At 31.0% G+C, this 15,973-nt stretch overlaps 1 protein-coding gene across 2 annotated transcripts; it reads right to left on the bottom strand.

Annotated features, from left to right (window-relative positions):
- Window positions 1-1,210: 1,210 nt before the first annotated feature.
- On the bottom strand, window positions 1,211-15,318 carry LOC124362285. Of its 2 annotated transcripts, none has more exons than XM_046816645.1 (4): window positions 15,121-15,318; window positions 5,589-5,684; window positions 2,283-2,400; window positions 1,211-1,383 (listed from the first exon to the last, which is right to left on the bottom strand). In XM_046816645.1, the coding sequence occupies exons 2-4, from the start codon at window positions 5,670-5,672 to the stop codon at window positions 1,226-1,228; spliced, it is 360 nt and encodes a 119-aa protein (XP_046672601.1). In that variant the 5' UTR covers window positions 5,673-5,684; window positions 15,121-15,318; the 3' UTR covers window positions 1,211-1,225. The 2 variants fall into 2 exon arrangements, with proteins under 2 accessions (XP_046672601.1, XP_046672602.1); XM_046816646.1 differs by having other exon boundaries at window positions 15,249-15,267.
- Window positions 15,319-15,973: the final 655 nt, after the last annotated feature.

The following is a 15,973-nucleotide window of genomic DNA, read 5'->3' as shown; positions in this document are numbered from 1 at the left end:
AGGCCCAACCTCGAGTAATGGTGGTGGAGATGGATATGACAACTGTTGGACTGTTTATGATGGACTTGATTTTCCACACTTTCCTTATATTTTAGTACGTGGGTAGAAGGAACCTAATCGAAATAAACTTGTGAGCATTTCAGACATTTTAGTTTTTTACTGATGAAATACTAAATAAATTTGCTGCAGAAACTAATCATTCTGCAGAATAGACCATTATATTAACAAGCAGAGACCACTTAGGCGTAGATTCATCTGGTCTGGAAAAAATGTTTTCTTAGAGGAAATAAAGGCTTTCTTAGGTGTTATCATAAACATGGGACTGAATCCAAAACCATATATATATTATGTCTGAATGGATATTTCACTGACCATTTTATGTAAATGTCTTTTCAAGAGACCGGTTTTTATACAAATCTTTGGGTGCTTTTTTCACCTGTAAACCATAAACTAAAATTGAAAAAGCATGAGACAGACTTATTGCCACGAAAAAAAGTAGAGTAATTTCTACAACAGTGATACTGAAGTAATTTCAAGGAGGAAGACAATCAAGTACATACACACAAAAGCCATCAGTAACTTGTCAATACTGTCAAAACAAATATATGGGTAAAGTGGACCTAGCCAACCATTACATTCCATCATATAAGTTCTTTCCCAAATCTCTAAAACGGATATATAACAACATAAACAAACAAAACCATGGGGAGAAAACAATCCAACACAGAAAATTTAGATAGAGATCGTCATCAGTGAACTTGTTGGCAATGTCCGTCTATTCCCATAGAGCTTTTAGTTTTCAAACTGTCAATTATCTTGCTAATTTCACTGTATTTTGATATTTTTATTATTTAACATGTTTCCACTTGCTTTCACACTTGTTTTGTTTTTTATTTGAGATGGTTTGGCCGGTTTCTTATAGTGATTTATTATATCTAAATCAGAATACTCCTGACTATGAAGGATCCATTTGTGAGCAAATCATTGTGGCATGGAGCAATAAACTGCAGCCACAAGTATCAAACAATATATATTTTCGTTAATAATAAATTATTTCTGTTTGTTCGGCAGCTTGGTTTACTTGTTTAAAAAAATTCACTATCCAACTATAAGAATGATTTAAATACACATACCAAATCTACTGGAGTTGGAGAATTATGTTAGTACATTTAATTTGATTTATGATTTACAGTAAAATATCTTTTATTATGATTTTAAAAACATACTACCTTACCATGGCAACATAGGTGTACTTTAGAACAACGTTTCTTATGGAACGAAATTCTTCATGGAGGTTATGATTCCAAACATCTCTGATACCACATTCCTCGTTGATTGGGATGACCAGATTCACGTTTGAGCCACTACCACCACTGGCTTGTCCTACAAAACATCGATACTACATATACAGATGTGATAAAATAAAATAAACTATCAATATTAGTTATAGTTTTAGATTTTTCAGACTGTAGGCTGTGTATATATATATATATACAGCATACTTAAATTAGGCTATTGCCATTTATATAAATTTTATTAATGTAAATAAGTAGTTTGACAGGTTTCTGATCATACATTAGTTTGGTTATTTAAACGCATATGTGACAGAAACAGTAATTTTTTTTATAAATATCAGCTTGATTGGAGAGATTTAGTACCTATTTTGGTCTGTATAGAAGAATTGCAATTTAACAACTAAAAAAAGTTGGCCTGGATTCACTATTTTTTAATCCATTTTAAAAATTTGATAGTACATATAATGGATTACATAGTAATGAATTTCGGCTCAAAGAAAGGTAGGAAGAAAATGTGCTTTCTAAATTTACCCTGTACAAAATCAGTTTCATACATTTGAAATGAATTTTAAAGAGTTTGAACATTTTAAATATTATGAACAAATGGTGAACTGTTTGACGAACTTTTGAAAATATCTGGTCAAGCAGCATTATTTATTGGCATTTATTTAAAGAGTTTTAAAAATACATTTTGAGACCCTTAACAAGTTGACTGCAGCAGACGCCTTAGGGCGGTGATGACTTGAGCAACTCAAGATCACTCAGTATAGAGCTGTTGTGGTGTTAATACTATGCGTTAAATGTTTTCGATTTTTAGAGCAGTTCAGACACACTACGAATATTATGAGAAATATAATTTGTTCTTAATTCACTTGTATTAAATAATACATTTAATATAACATTAAACCACAAGAGATGAATATTTGTCAAAAGCTTAGCCCAATAAAAGTTTATAGTACTACACTAATTAATGCTACAGCTACTAACCAGTGGTAGGAGGCATGGCTGGACTGCCGCCCAGTTTCTCCAGCAGATGTGCAGCCCAATTAACATTACCCTCCCCCCTCTGCCCTCCTCCACCTGAGCGATCCAGCTGGATTGATAACTGCAACAGGGTAACACAAAATAACACATTTATACCAACCCTTTGTGGATAAAGTATTCAAAATATGTGCCGAGGGGTCAAATGGCCATTAGTACTTTTCCGTAACCATTTATCTGCGATCTCAGAATTATTTTCATGATCACACTCCTCACAGCACTGGTGGCTAGCTGTACTCTCGCATAATTATTTAATTGGATTTATCAAATAATATCAAAAACAGTTTGAACAATCACTTAATATATAAGTGTGTAATTACAAACATTTTATAACAAAAAGTGATAATCAGAATACTAGTAAGGAGAAAGGTTATAACATAGAATCAGAGGACGATGGAGCAGGGAAGAACGGCAAAGATTTTTGGTGAGAACAAAATGCATGTGAAACCAATTTTTCTAAATTTGCATGGCTAAATACCAACATTAAAGTTATAAACCTCCGACAAATCAAATCTCCTACTTCCAATTTGGACTATTTTCAACAGTTTTACCAAGAAATGAAAGTTGCTATGAATAATTTCTAAAATAACAAAAAGGTAAGCAAATGCTTCAAGTTTCATATAAATATGAAATGGAGAATGGAGATGAAATATATATATATATATATATATATATATATATATATATATAAAGGTTATGGGAATATTGCACACTTTATGAAATTAGAGCTTTTGTAAGGGTTTATCAAATATGTCTATAACAAAAAAAATCCAAACTACATGATTTTTGTATAATGACAGGACTGTCTTCCAATATTTTTAAATATGTGTTTTCTAAAGAAAGACAACCCTCCTCCTGCTATATTCAGAACATTGTGTTATTTAAAAAATATGAGAAATTATGGTTTGTACCTAAATAAAAATTCATAGTTTTGTTTACTTAAGACAAACAAGAGTTTAGACAGAAGCACAATAGGGATAAAAGTAAAATCAACTTTCAGGTAATAAGAATAAATAATAAGAACAAATATGTTTGTTCTTACCAATTGGGGAGATTGGAGTTATTGTATTATCTGAGCCCAGCACATCACAGCCTATATTTGTAACACAGCCCATAAAGTTACAACTGACAGGTTTGATTGTCAAGATTTAGACACCAGGTTTGCAAAAAAGTCAGCACTGGTATATATGTAGTACGCCGAATAAAATATATCGGCAACTTGGAGGCAGCAAAAACAGCTTACTATGCTTTGGTGGAAACTCATGTGAGGTATGGACTTGCTGTTTGGGGTGGATCCTCTGCAGGAAACCTGAACAGAGTACTACTCCTGCAGAAAAAAGCTATCCGAACCCTAGCGGAACTCGAACACCAACAAAGCAGCCGACAAGCATTTAAAACCTTGGGAATTATGACAATTACTGCACTCTACATACAAGAAGTAATTTTGCACGTTGACCAACTGCATGTACAAACAGGAAAAACCCTTCATACACATAACACACGCCATGCAGGAAATTACACACTACCTCTACATCGGACATCACTTTTCGAGGAAAAACCATCCTACATTGGTAGGAAGCTGAGGAACCTCCTGCCACAAGCTGTGAAAAACCTCAAGGGAGCTGCCTTGAAAAGATGTCTTCACAACTTCCTGGTGGACCACCCAATATACACCATCGAAGAATTCACAGAAGTAAACAAGGAAGATTGGAGGCTCTGACATCTTGTATTGATTATTTATTAATATCAATTATGTAATTTGTTAACATTGTGACTCTATTACTGTTCTTGAAGAATATGTTAATAAAGAAATATGACTATGACTATGACTATGACTAGGCATCACACAAGTTTTGATGTGTTTAATGATGTTTTATACCAGTATGGATATGGCTAAGTAACTGTATAACATGAAATTATATTTAACAGATACTATAACATGTGAAGTAAGACGGGATTGCTGGAGCAGAGTACAACAACAGAAGAGGAGGAGGATACTGGTATTTTAAAACTGTAATGAGGCAACAGAGAAGTGGACAAATATTTTCGGTTATTGTGGAAGGACACAAAATTATAACAACACTCAACAAAAATCAACCAAAACGGTTAACAAAAAAAGGAGATTAAGAATAAGCAATAAAACTTTCAATTGTGTGTGACTAAACAAAAAAACTAAACACCACGTCCCAGTTAATTTTGCAGGGTTTAAGACTTCAATACTGAAAACAACAGTAGAAATGATGCTTGAGGTTTAATCTCTTTATTTAACTCAACAGATATAAATACGAACCTAATCTATATTAGCTGCCATATAAACAAGGAAGCACAATAATACCATACAATGTAAATAAAAGTTAGAAATATAGACTCACAAAACCTATTGAAATGAATTTCACTGTATTTATTTCGCTTATACCAACTTAAAAATAGAGATTTCCTTTACTATATAATACAGAACCTCCACTACCACCACACAACAGGGCGTGACAGTAAATTGATTCTAATTTGTCACTTTCTCTGGTACTGTTCATATCGACGCGTCGTATGTAAAATTCCAGCACATGTAAAATGATAAATAAAGTCAATGCATTTTCTTAAATACGTGTTTTCTTTTTAAATCCCTATATATACCCCAGAACCTCTACGTGCCATCCCAAAACTCACAGGCCAACTGTAGTTCAAAGACCACCAGTTGCATCCTCTGATTTAGAACAAAGACAGCAAAACGCAACATGTGAACACGTGACCATGTCACACCTGAGACTAGTGGTTCCTCATTTATTATACCAAAATTTTTTTATGAATAGTTTTTAAGTATTTTTATCAATAATCGTGCTTTTAATTAATATTATGTAGTTTAATAATTCAGTTGAAAATTAATTAATTTTAGATTCTAACATATAACAGTTATAGTACAGTAATTACAAATAAAGCAATATACACCAATATTTCTTTATGAATAGTTTTTAAGTGTTTTTATTAATAATCATGCTTTTAATTAATATTGTGTAGTTTTATTTTTCAGTTGAAAATTAATTAATTTTAGATTCTAATACATAAAAATTATAGTGATTACAAATAATGAAATGTACAAGTGCCATACCCTTTAAATCTAACCACTTATGCAAGTGCCTAGTTTGCTTAGTGATAAGTCTTGACTGGTACCAAAATATGTGAACTTTGAGCTAATGAGATGTGGCTGCCCCACTTGTAATTGTCAAATTTGTTCAGCTTCTATTAATGTTTACTTACCTTGTCTGTCAAATTGTTGTGTTCCCAAAAGGTTGTCGCTATTCCTGTAGCCGACTTGAGATCACCGTCTGGTACGACTTTCATTGGTAACAAAATCTGCAAGAAAATTATGTTTAGCTTTTTATTATTAAATTGGTTAACTACTTACATGTAAATTGTAAATAGCAGAACAACTATACAATTAATCACTTACTTCTGACCTAAACTGCCTTTGGGAAATAACATGATTGAGTAATGGGATCTTATATGTTTTGAGAGTTTTTGGACTTATTAAGATTAATTGGCTTTTTGAAAGGAAAACTGGCGATTTCAAGTACTCTCTGTCTCTTTTTGGAACACGATAACATTGTAAAATAATAAAAAATTTTCAACCAACAATTACTAGATAAACATTATACAGACAGCAGTCAAATATTGTTTGTCCATCCAAATAATTTGTTAGTTAATACGTGCAGGACCACTATTTAGTGAAGTGGTGGGAACCAGGGCCCTACTCGGACTTGAGAGTGTATGATTATATCATAGATTGTTTTATTTTAGTCTATATCTTTTTATTTTATCTTTGAAACACTCAAAACGTTTAACATAAAAAAATAATACCTTTTTAGTTCTTCAACATACCAAAAGCGTTGACTTTATGTATATGGTTTTAACAGTTTTTTTAACGGTTTCATTATGTAAAATAAATTTCCAGTAAATTACCACAAAAATAAGCATAGTAAAGAAATACATTTATAGTTTAATAACTCTAAAAATGTTTGTTTCAAATTACATTTATTATTGGAAAACCTTCTTTGTAAATGTAAATCAGTTTGAATAAACTTAGTCCCTTGTGATGCTCTTGTTCAGAATCCTGTATTCTGGCGTAGAAGGGATTAAGTGGGAGGTAAAACTCCTCATAAAAAATATTTTTAACTTCATATTATTTTCTAATGCATTGTTTGTCACGACTGTAATATACTACTCTTTTTATAAACGTCAGAGGTCAACTTCCAATCACCTGTTGCTGATGTGTCCAATGCTGTATTCAACAGATTGCCGTTTTAAAACTAATATCCCACCATAAATGTATTTAAGACTATTTATTATTATTTCTATATATTGATATATTTATGTTTCTCATTTTTCCTGCCTACACTTCGATTAGGTGATAAATTATTGCAATTTGTAGTTATTCACCATTTAAGTTAGTTAGTTGTTGAACATTTATTATAAACCAGCTTCTTACCACTAATAAATAAGTAAATAGGAAAACAATATTTTCTGTAACACAGTTTAATAAATATGCTAGATTGTTTTGGATATATCACAATATCATTATAACGTTAATTTACATTCCCTCATGTACAGATTAAAGTGTTACTACTGATGTATATAAAATGTTTTCAGTTCCGCAAAATAGCATATTAAAAAGGCTTATATAGAATCCCTCAAAATCCCTGTCAAGCTATTTACCTCACATATTTAGAATGGAAAAAATATTCTTCCATGCTTCAGTTTGAGTTAAAGGTACATCTATTTGTAGAAATGTGCCTAATCTGAATCGCTTAGTTTGAAAGAGTAACACTGACATATAACACTAAAATATATAGAAATAAATACAGGACAGTGGACTCAACTTATAAAGCACTCTGACTTAACAAATTTTATGAGATCACCTTCAAATTAACATAACACGTAATATTATGAGGTTTGTAAATTCGTTATAACAAAAATTTTATAACTCATCGAAAGAATATAAAACCTCTATACTATGAATATTAATGTATAAAACTCTTACACAAGAAATATAACTTCTAATTTAAGAATTCTAACTTTGTTGTATTGCTACTCTTCAAAACCTGTATGGATTTTAGTAACTCAGAACCATATCTCAACAAGGAAACAATAATACTTCCTCATGCCTTCCTTCTAACTACACCCACCAATCAATCAGTGCTGTTGTCTCTAAAATGGCAATGATATTTTCTGCTGTGTTAACTCTTCGAGTGTGCGATGACCATAATCTTTCAGGTAATCTTCTACAGTGGAATTTAACTGTAGATATTATATGTCCTCAGGAGGGTTTACTTCTGGCTGGTTTATATCTTCCAGTTAAACCTACAATGAGTACAGCAAAAACCAGTGTGTCACTTATATCTGGGCAACAGCAGGGATGTTCAGGAGAGGCACATCACTAACCGCAAATGTCGAGATATTGAGGTAAAAGGATTGATCGATAGGTCTACTTCACTGTGAAAAGTAACAGTTGGAGTGGGTGGACCTCCCTTAGTGAGGCTGTTGCCAACCTAAAGATGAATGAGGGAGTACTGTACTCTACCCACTTTGCCTGTAAGAGACTAGAACAGAGCTAGTCTCCCTTTCTTCCAAGTTGGCATGACTGAGATATAGAATGCACTATCACTCCTCACGGGATCTCTAAAAGAAGCAGCCCCCCATCTGTTACCCTTGCCCATCCTGAAAAGTATGTCTTCAGGAAGCAAGCACAAAAAGGTTCTTTTACGACTAAGTGGATTGAGGGGTTTCCTCATATACTTCCCTAAGCAAATAAAAAAAATGTAGAAGACAATCCAAAGAATTAAACATTACTCCCTCCAAAACTTTTAAAGTTATGTTTAGTACTATTCTTCTAACACGTACAGTCAAAATAATTCGTAAAAATGGGATTAATGTATGGATCAGGTCACTGAGTGGGACAGCCATCTTGTTATTAGGAACTCAAGTGCCAACATCTAGACCAACCATAGGTCTAGATTTATTACAATATTTATTCAAGGATTGTTCGGATATAATGATAAAAACTATTACTAGAATATTCAATTTAAGATTCAAAACAGACATATATCCTATAAACTGGAAAATAATCAAAATAATCCTGATTTTTAAAAGCAGCAAAGAAAATGAAATTGTGAATCTCTTAAGACCAGTTGTGAAAATGAATTATCATGGTTTTGGCGAGGAGGTAGTATGTACATCAGATCTTATTTAGGCACCAGAAAAGAGGTCACAAAACTTGGAAATGGAACTTCTCAGTTGCTACTCCATAAATTGTGCGTGGTATTCTTCAAGATAGTTGTTATGGCCCAATTTTGTTCAACTTATTCACCTAATCTCGCATTATGTGTCTCTGGTTATTCCTCAATCTGAGAAAGAAGTATTTGCAATGTTATTGCTTTTTTTCGAAAGCCAAAATTAATTATGAGATACTTAAATATTTTAAGTCCATTTAAAAAATTGAGTGGATGGGAGCTTTAAACAAATCACCAAGTGGAAAATCCTATTTCAAAAGCGTATTGTGATGCTGGAGGGGATTATTTTGAACATACCTAACATTTGGTAAGTCTAGCACAAAAACTTTCTATATACATAAAAAAAACATTCAGGGACCCTCATATCTCTACACTTTTGCGAAGTAAGCTTTCTGATGAGAATCCATGTTTTGTATTGTATTGCCAAGGGAAATTTGTACCTCAGAAATCATTACGGATTTAATATCTTTTAATTTATATATGGATGGTTTACTTATTAAAAAGAGTCTAACTCATAAAATGTTTTGTATACCTTTTTTATTGTTTACCAAGCAGCAGAATCAATTCTTTAAAATTGTATATTATTTTTAATTGTATATCTGAATTGCAACTTATCAAAATTCTAATCTATGTTCCGTTTTTTGGTTCTGGAAAATAAACTACAATCAGTTATCAAACATGTTAAAGTATTGTGACTTCGGATTATATAATTTTATAATAATTTTCAGTGATCATGACTGATATTAGGGCTCTTTGTGATATTACCTATACTGAGTATGGTGTTTTACTGGTATAATTTTTGAATTTACAGATGGTTACATAAGCAGAGCAAAAATTATGGACTCTCTAGGTTTAAGTGTAGAAAAACATGTTGTGAATGCAATTTAAACGCTGGAGCAAATTAGTTGAAAAAACTGAAAACAGCTGCTTTTTCAGGTTTTTTAACTTTATTTGCTCTAGCTTCTAGATTGCATTAACAAACCAGTACACTTAAAAAAAGGAAACTTAAGGACCTATTTGGTGAACAATATTTGGTTCAGACAATGCTACATATTGCTCAGACATTATTAAACAGGTATACATTACTTTTGTTGTTTTTTGGGGGTGTTTCCGAAATCTGAGTTTTATATATTTTTATGCCACTTCTGTCAGCTCAGAAACATCTTGTGGAAGTAAAATGTTTAGTGTTATATAAGCTAATCACACATACAGGGGTTTAGAAAATGTATAAATAATGTGTATAAATTAAAATTAATTAATTTTAAATATTTGTGGAAGTTAAAATTGCATAAAACATTTTAATAACGTTTTTGTAAAAACGTGAATGTTTAATTTTCTATCTTGTGTATGTATCTAGAGTGGAGTCCGTAATTTAATAGCTTTACTTATTTTAATGTTTTAGTTTGATATTTGGCTGATAAAACAAGGTGTAAATAATTTATTTTAAAATATGTTGAAGGAAATAATAGTTCAGGTTTCATTACTAATTTTAATAGGATAATTTGTTTCTTACATTAACTCTAGGAGCGTCTATAAGAAATTCTAAAGTGCCAATGTTTTCAATATTTACAGGATTTTTTCTTAAATTCATAAAAAATATAAAACTTTATATAATACCATAATACATAAAATGTTAAATATTAGTATGTTTCTAAAGAAACAAGAGAGTCAAAGAGCAAACATTTAAAACTGTAAAAATGATTTTGTGTCTTGTTACAGTTTCAAAAACTATAGTTAAATGTAAAATAACTTGCAACATATAGGCCGATATAAAATGATATACATGTTATTAAAATACCACATCCACAATACAGTATATCCTGAATAGCCAGATGAAAGACAATTTTACTATGCACATAGAAATATATAGTGATAATGAAAGTGAAGTTCTTTTAAGAAATTCAAAATATTCATCAGGTAATTATTTATTCACTTTAGGGACACTCAATGTTTTGAACAAAGATAGTTCATAACTCCTCTTGTAACGTGTAGGCTACTATAGAAAGGGAATATTTAGAGTGAGGAAAGATGAGATAAGGTGGTGACTTTCATTAGAAATGTTGGACACAGTACAATAAGCAGACCCAGTGTTTATATCTTTTAGTATTGTTATTGATACTTCATAGCATGTGTCAGATAACAAAACTATCAATTGATATGTATTTACAAAAAATTAAATTTATGTCATAGTTTTGAAATTAAAAGGATTAATTTAACCCTTCAAAGGCCAGACCATAAATTCGGTTTTGCTTCTAAACATCCCAGCCATTAAAAATCCTGTTTACTTACCATAAAGGACAGCCTCAAAATATCACTTATGTATACTCTAAAAACTGGTGCAACTCATCTATAAATAGGATAGTAGTATCTTAATGATCTTTGTTTAGTTTTACTTAATTAAACGCATACAATATTTTTGTGATAATACATTTTTTTTCTTCAATGTATTTAGTTCTTTTTATTATATTTGATTGTTAAAAACTAGGGTAATAAAATATTTTAAGGAAACCAAGTAAGAAAGCTACAACTTCAAAGCTAAAGAAAATGACAAAATAATTTTTTTTAATGCAAAATATTATCAGTTCTACTTTTATTAGATGTTTTGAAAGGCTTTATTAATGGTTATATTAGGAAATTCAGTAATTAATTTTTATACCCTTAGGTGTATGTTTGAAAAGAATGGCTGCATTATTATTGTATGAAAGTATAAATATCTTCACACGAATACAGAAAAATCATGTGAATACTTTGGAAATATTTGTCCAAAAATGTATTTGTTTGATAGGTACTTTGGGATTATACCGACCACACTAGTATGAAGAACACAAAAATAGAAATTTATAGAAACAAACATGATAGAACGAAAAAACAACTCTTCAATTACAAAATTACAAACTTACAAGCATTTCCAGGTATTGTGATCGCTGTTATCTTATCTTTCTCGAGAATCCTGATTACGGCAGGCCGCGCGGCATCACGTGATTTGCACGGTACATAATTGCCTTTCCATTACAATTCAATTTATATTTCTGATTAGCCCCTCTAGAATTTGATATTTTACTGATAGGTACTATCTCGAGGGATGTTTTTCTTTCGTCGACATCAGCGCGGGGCAGCACCGAAGGTGCTGTCAATGCCCGCGCTGATGGCCGGAGGCACTCGCATTTTGGGTGGCGGAATGTGATCAAGAATAAAAACAAGTTTTTAGTGTTTTTTTAATAAAGAGTTTAGTTTGGTAAATGATTGTTTTTGTTGAATTTTTGTGTTTGGAGAAATGTAGAGGTAAAACACTGAAGTACAACAAAGCGATGCACCAGCTGAACGGGCGGCGAGACTGCAATCACGTTATCTACTAGACGCTCGACTTTGACCTCTGTCTGAGGATGGGGAGGGGTTTGCGATAAGACGATACCTGTTTTATATTGACGAAATATTGTTCTACGCTAATCTAGTAATCAGTAGAAACGAAATGTGAAATAACGATTCATGTCTGGGTGTGGTCGGTATAATCCCAAAGTACCGTTTGATATGTCCCTGCCTTCTTAATTCAGTCTTTCTACTGAACCAAAAAAGAGAAAAATACTTTTAAATAATTATAACTGAAAGGATATCTATATTTTATTTAATAGTAGCCTATATTACAAACAAAAGATCAAAAGAAGGGAAGAATATATAGGTGCGATGCTGTTTTGGTACTGATTTTGCAGTGCCAAGAGCTCGGCTCCTGGCCGCTTCAGAAACATAATTCCAGAGCCAGAATATCAGCCCGTGGACGTCAAAGGGTTAAAATATACAATGACACAACATCATAAACAATAAAGAAACCATAACCATCAAATAAACAATTAGGATATGTAATAGGAATAATATCGTTTAAATAATAAAGAAATCAACAACAAAACAAAAATATATAAACCAAGAAACCCGCACGCTATCATCATTCAATGCTATTTTAATTAGTTTTTTTTTAATTTAACAAATATTTTTCTTTTAATGAAGTTACTTATTGAAATATCATGTTTACAATTTTAAAATTTGTTTAGTTGTATACAGATGACAAGTTAACTATTAAATTAATTAATCAATATCAGTTGATTTTATTAATGGGTGTAATGAAGCAGTATCGTTTAACATCTATGTAAAAACAGACAGCTTATCGTATTCTAGTCAAAATGTTTCTGATATAACTTGCTCTTCATGAAACACCTGTTGTGTCTTAGTGGCAACACAGTTAAAGACTAAAACACAATAACTACAACCGAACAAAACAAACTGTTTTGTCTCAAAACTGCTTACGTGATTGAAAGAAAATAAGGGCTGAAAGACAAAACAATGCCGATTGGTAACCAGATAAGCTAAAAATAAGACAAACAAGTTCTAATATATATTCACTACAACTCACAAACTTTCATTTTTTATATTATTTAAAAGTGTGACACTGAAAATAATAATACAACGTATTGATGCTGCAGTGTAATAAGCAGCCACTAACACAATCGAACCAACAATCAATAGGCTGTTCATAATTATCTAAATTACTGAAACTAATTTACGTTATAGGTAGGTCTATTTCAAATTACAGAATAGTTTAGCTGTTTTTATATCTAAGAAAGTAATATGATGAATATAAACCTATATAATTTATGTGTATTTCTAAAATGTAACAAATATAACAGCGTAACATTTAGTTGCTTTTTATTATTTTGAAAATAGTTTGGCAGTTTGTGACACAAATGACATATGTACATAACCATTTTATTGTGGCCATTACTCAAATAAATGATTTTACTTTGCAAGAATTAGGCTGATAAAGAACAATATTGTTATTCAATAGGCTATATTAAAAAGAGCTGGCAATAATCAATTGTAAGCCACTAAGAATGGTTTTGTATTCAATAGATTGGGTAGACTTTAATAATCGGCCTACACTCTTTATTCATTTGTTTTTATCGAACTGTTTGATTGTTTATATCCGAATGAATAGTTTGATATTACAATTTATTTAAAAAAACACATGATTCCTACTTATTAGTTACAGTCATTTGTCATGTAAACAATAAACAGCAAGAACTAATTTGTTGAGAATTTGAAAATGATGATGAATATGAGAAAACTGTGATAAATTTCTAGATATACATGTGGGTTTGGGTACTGCTTTCACAAAAGCATTAAGTTAGGTCACTGCAATCCGCGCACCTAATCTATAAATATTTTAACGTATTTTTAATATGTACGTCTAGGCCATAGTTGGATTTGTTATTTTGTAAAGTTATTGTTAAATTTACCTTTGTTATTAAAATTTGTAATGTATTATTGCTATTATCAAATGGTTCGATTGTTTTATTCGTAGGCTAATTCGATATTACAATTTATTTAACTTAGCATATGATTTCAACTTATTAGTTATAGTAATATGGCTTCAACATGTGGGTTTGGCTTCTGGTAACACATGGGGAGAATTCTCTCTTTCAATCCACACAAGCGGTTATTTATTGATATTGAGCTGGGAAGTTATAAATATTGTAAGGTTTCTTTGATATCTAAGTCTAGGCCATAGTTGGTTTTGTTGTTTTGTAATGTTATTTTAAAATTTATGTTTTAAAAACTAATGTACGAGATTCTTCTTGTTACGGTAATTTATTATAACTCTTATTGTGTACGATTTTTACATATCAAAGTTGGATAATATATCGAATTGTTCGATAATAGCACTTGAATAACGAGTGTAGGACACTTATTAAAGTCTCCCCATTTTGTACTCTGATTTGATTGTGTAGGTGGCCGCTTATTATACTGCAGCCCTTTAATGATCCTAGGCCTAATTGGTGAACAGCGACCTACTGTAATCAGGCCAATTTCACTTAAGAATTGATCAGGTTGACCTAAAAACAGTTGATCGATCCTCCTTAAATAAATTTGTCAATCTAAAATAGCCAAAATTATAGAATTAATGCATACTTTTGCATGATCATATATTATTGAAATATGTTAATTATACATACAGTATAAATTGTTACAAGGTTTAATTTATATTACTATAATTTTTTCATATTTGAATGCGAGATTTCTTGCTAGGCTAACTTTTCTAGAACCATACAATTCCTAAGCTATCACCTAGCCTACTTAATTCATGGACAGTACTTATATTTTTTAACATAGGATAAACTCAAGGGTTTAAGTTTGTAGTTATTAATTCACAAAAGTATTTGCTGCTATGATCTAGGTCCTTTTAAATTACTGTAAATTAGCCTAATCAGAGGTTACTTCAATAGAAAGTTGAGAATCAATAGTCTTCAGCAATAGAAGTCTAAATAAGAACGAACCTTATAATCCAGATACATTTAAGAATGTCTTATTAATAGCATTTTAATGAACTTTGAAATATGAGAAATAGGAATACATACAAATAGATTAGAACAAAGAAAACTACATACAATAAATACACTGTTATTAAGTTAATTCCCTAATAAAAACTACACTAAAATAATGATTAATAAACTTACTATTAGAAATTGTAATACATGGTTTAGTACATTACTTCGTGAATATTACTGGAAAATTCAGCAACCTTATCTTATTCAAACAACCAAACACTCCCAACACAATACAAGCAATGCTACTCTAAACTAACATTTTAGCCTGCCTGCCTGCTGGCTGCTTTGCTTCTGCTTTCAGGCATTGCAACTTTCTCATAACAGATGTAATAAATGCAGCATGGAATTCACGTTTCTAAGTTGTTTATTTTTTCATAGCTGTTATATGTATATAGTGTGATATTTCAATACGTATAACAATATATTTCAAAACATCAAAGTTTTATTTTTGTAAACTATACTAAAAATTAAAATGATTCGTGTGGACCTTAATACTTATAATAAGGGTTTTTATTTTTCTAAGCGATTAAAATGCAGAAAGCGTTCAGTTAACTAGGTTCTTAACACCAGAGTAGAGCTAGACTCCACTAATACACTAATAATAGACCAAAATCCGCGATAAGTTGAATATAATGAACATTAGAAATTAAATTACAGAACCTATTAATTATGATAAATAAGGCTCATAATTGCCATCGTAACTAACTTACAAGTATTATGACAAATTCTAAAAATACACAAGTTGCTATATGCCAAATACTGGTCTTTTAAAAGCCTTCCTGCTTGTAAATTGTATTAAATAATTTACACATTATATGATATTAAGAAATGCAATAAGAGGGAAATATGGCCACCAACCAACGTGAAAATGTATTAGAAGACCAGTTAATGTACCACGACAAGGCACATTAATTAACATAGGTTTCCTAAAGATCACTGTTGAGAACTCTTTGATAGATGATTTTAATTTTTACATTCTTAA

This window comes from Homalodisca vitripennis, chromosome 5 (genome assembly GCF_021130785.1).
Source record: "Homalodisca vitripennis isolate AUS2020 chromosome 5, UT_GWSS_2.1, whole genome shotgun sequence".
Taxonomy (NCBI): Eukaryota; Metazoa; Arthropoda; class Insecta; order Hemiptera; family Cicadellidae; genus Homalodisca; species Homalodisca vitripennis.
The sequence above is the reverse complement of the archived record's forward strand: the minus strand, read 5'-3'. Positions and strand labels throughout refer to the sequence as shown.

Bases quoted from the DNA above. Each gene is read 5' to 3' on its own strand.
- LOC124362285 (XM_046816645.1), bottom strand. From the start codon at position 5,672: ATGAAAGTCGTACCAGACGGTGATCTCAAGTCGGCTACAGGAATAGCG. The intron at 2,401-5,588 runs GTAAGTAAACAT...ACCCTGTTGCAG, and splicing joins ACAACAATTTGACAGACAAG to TTATCAATCCAGCTGGATCG. The intron at 1,384-2,282 runs GTTAGTAGCTGT...GATGTTTTGTAG, and splicing joins AGCCATGCCTCCTACCACTG to GACAAGCCAGTGGTGGTAGT.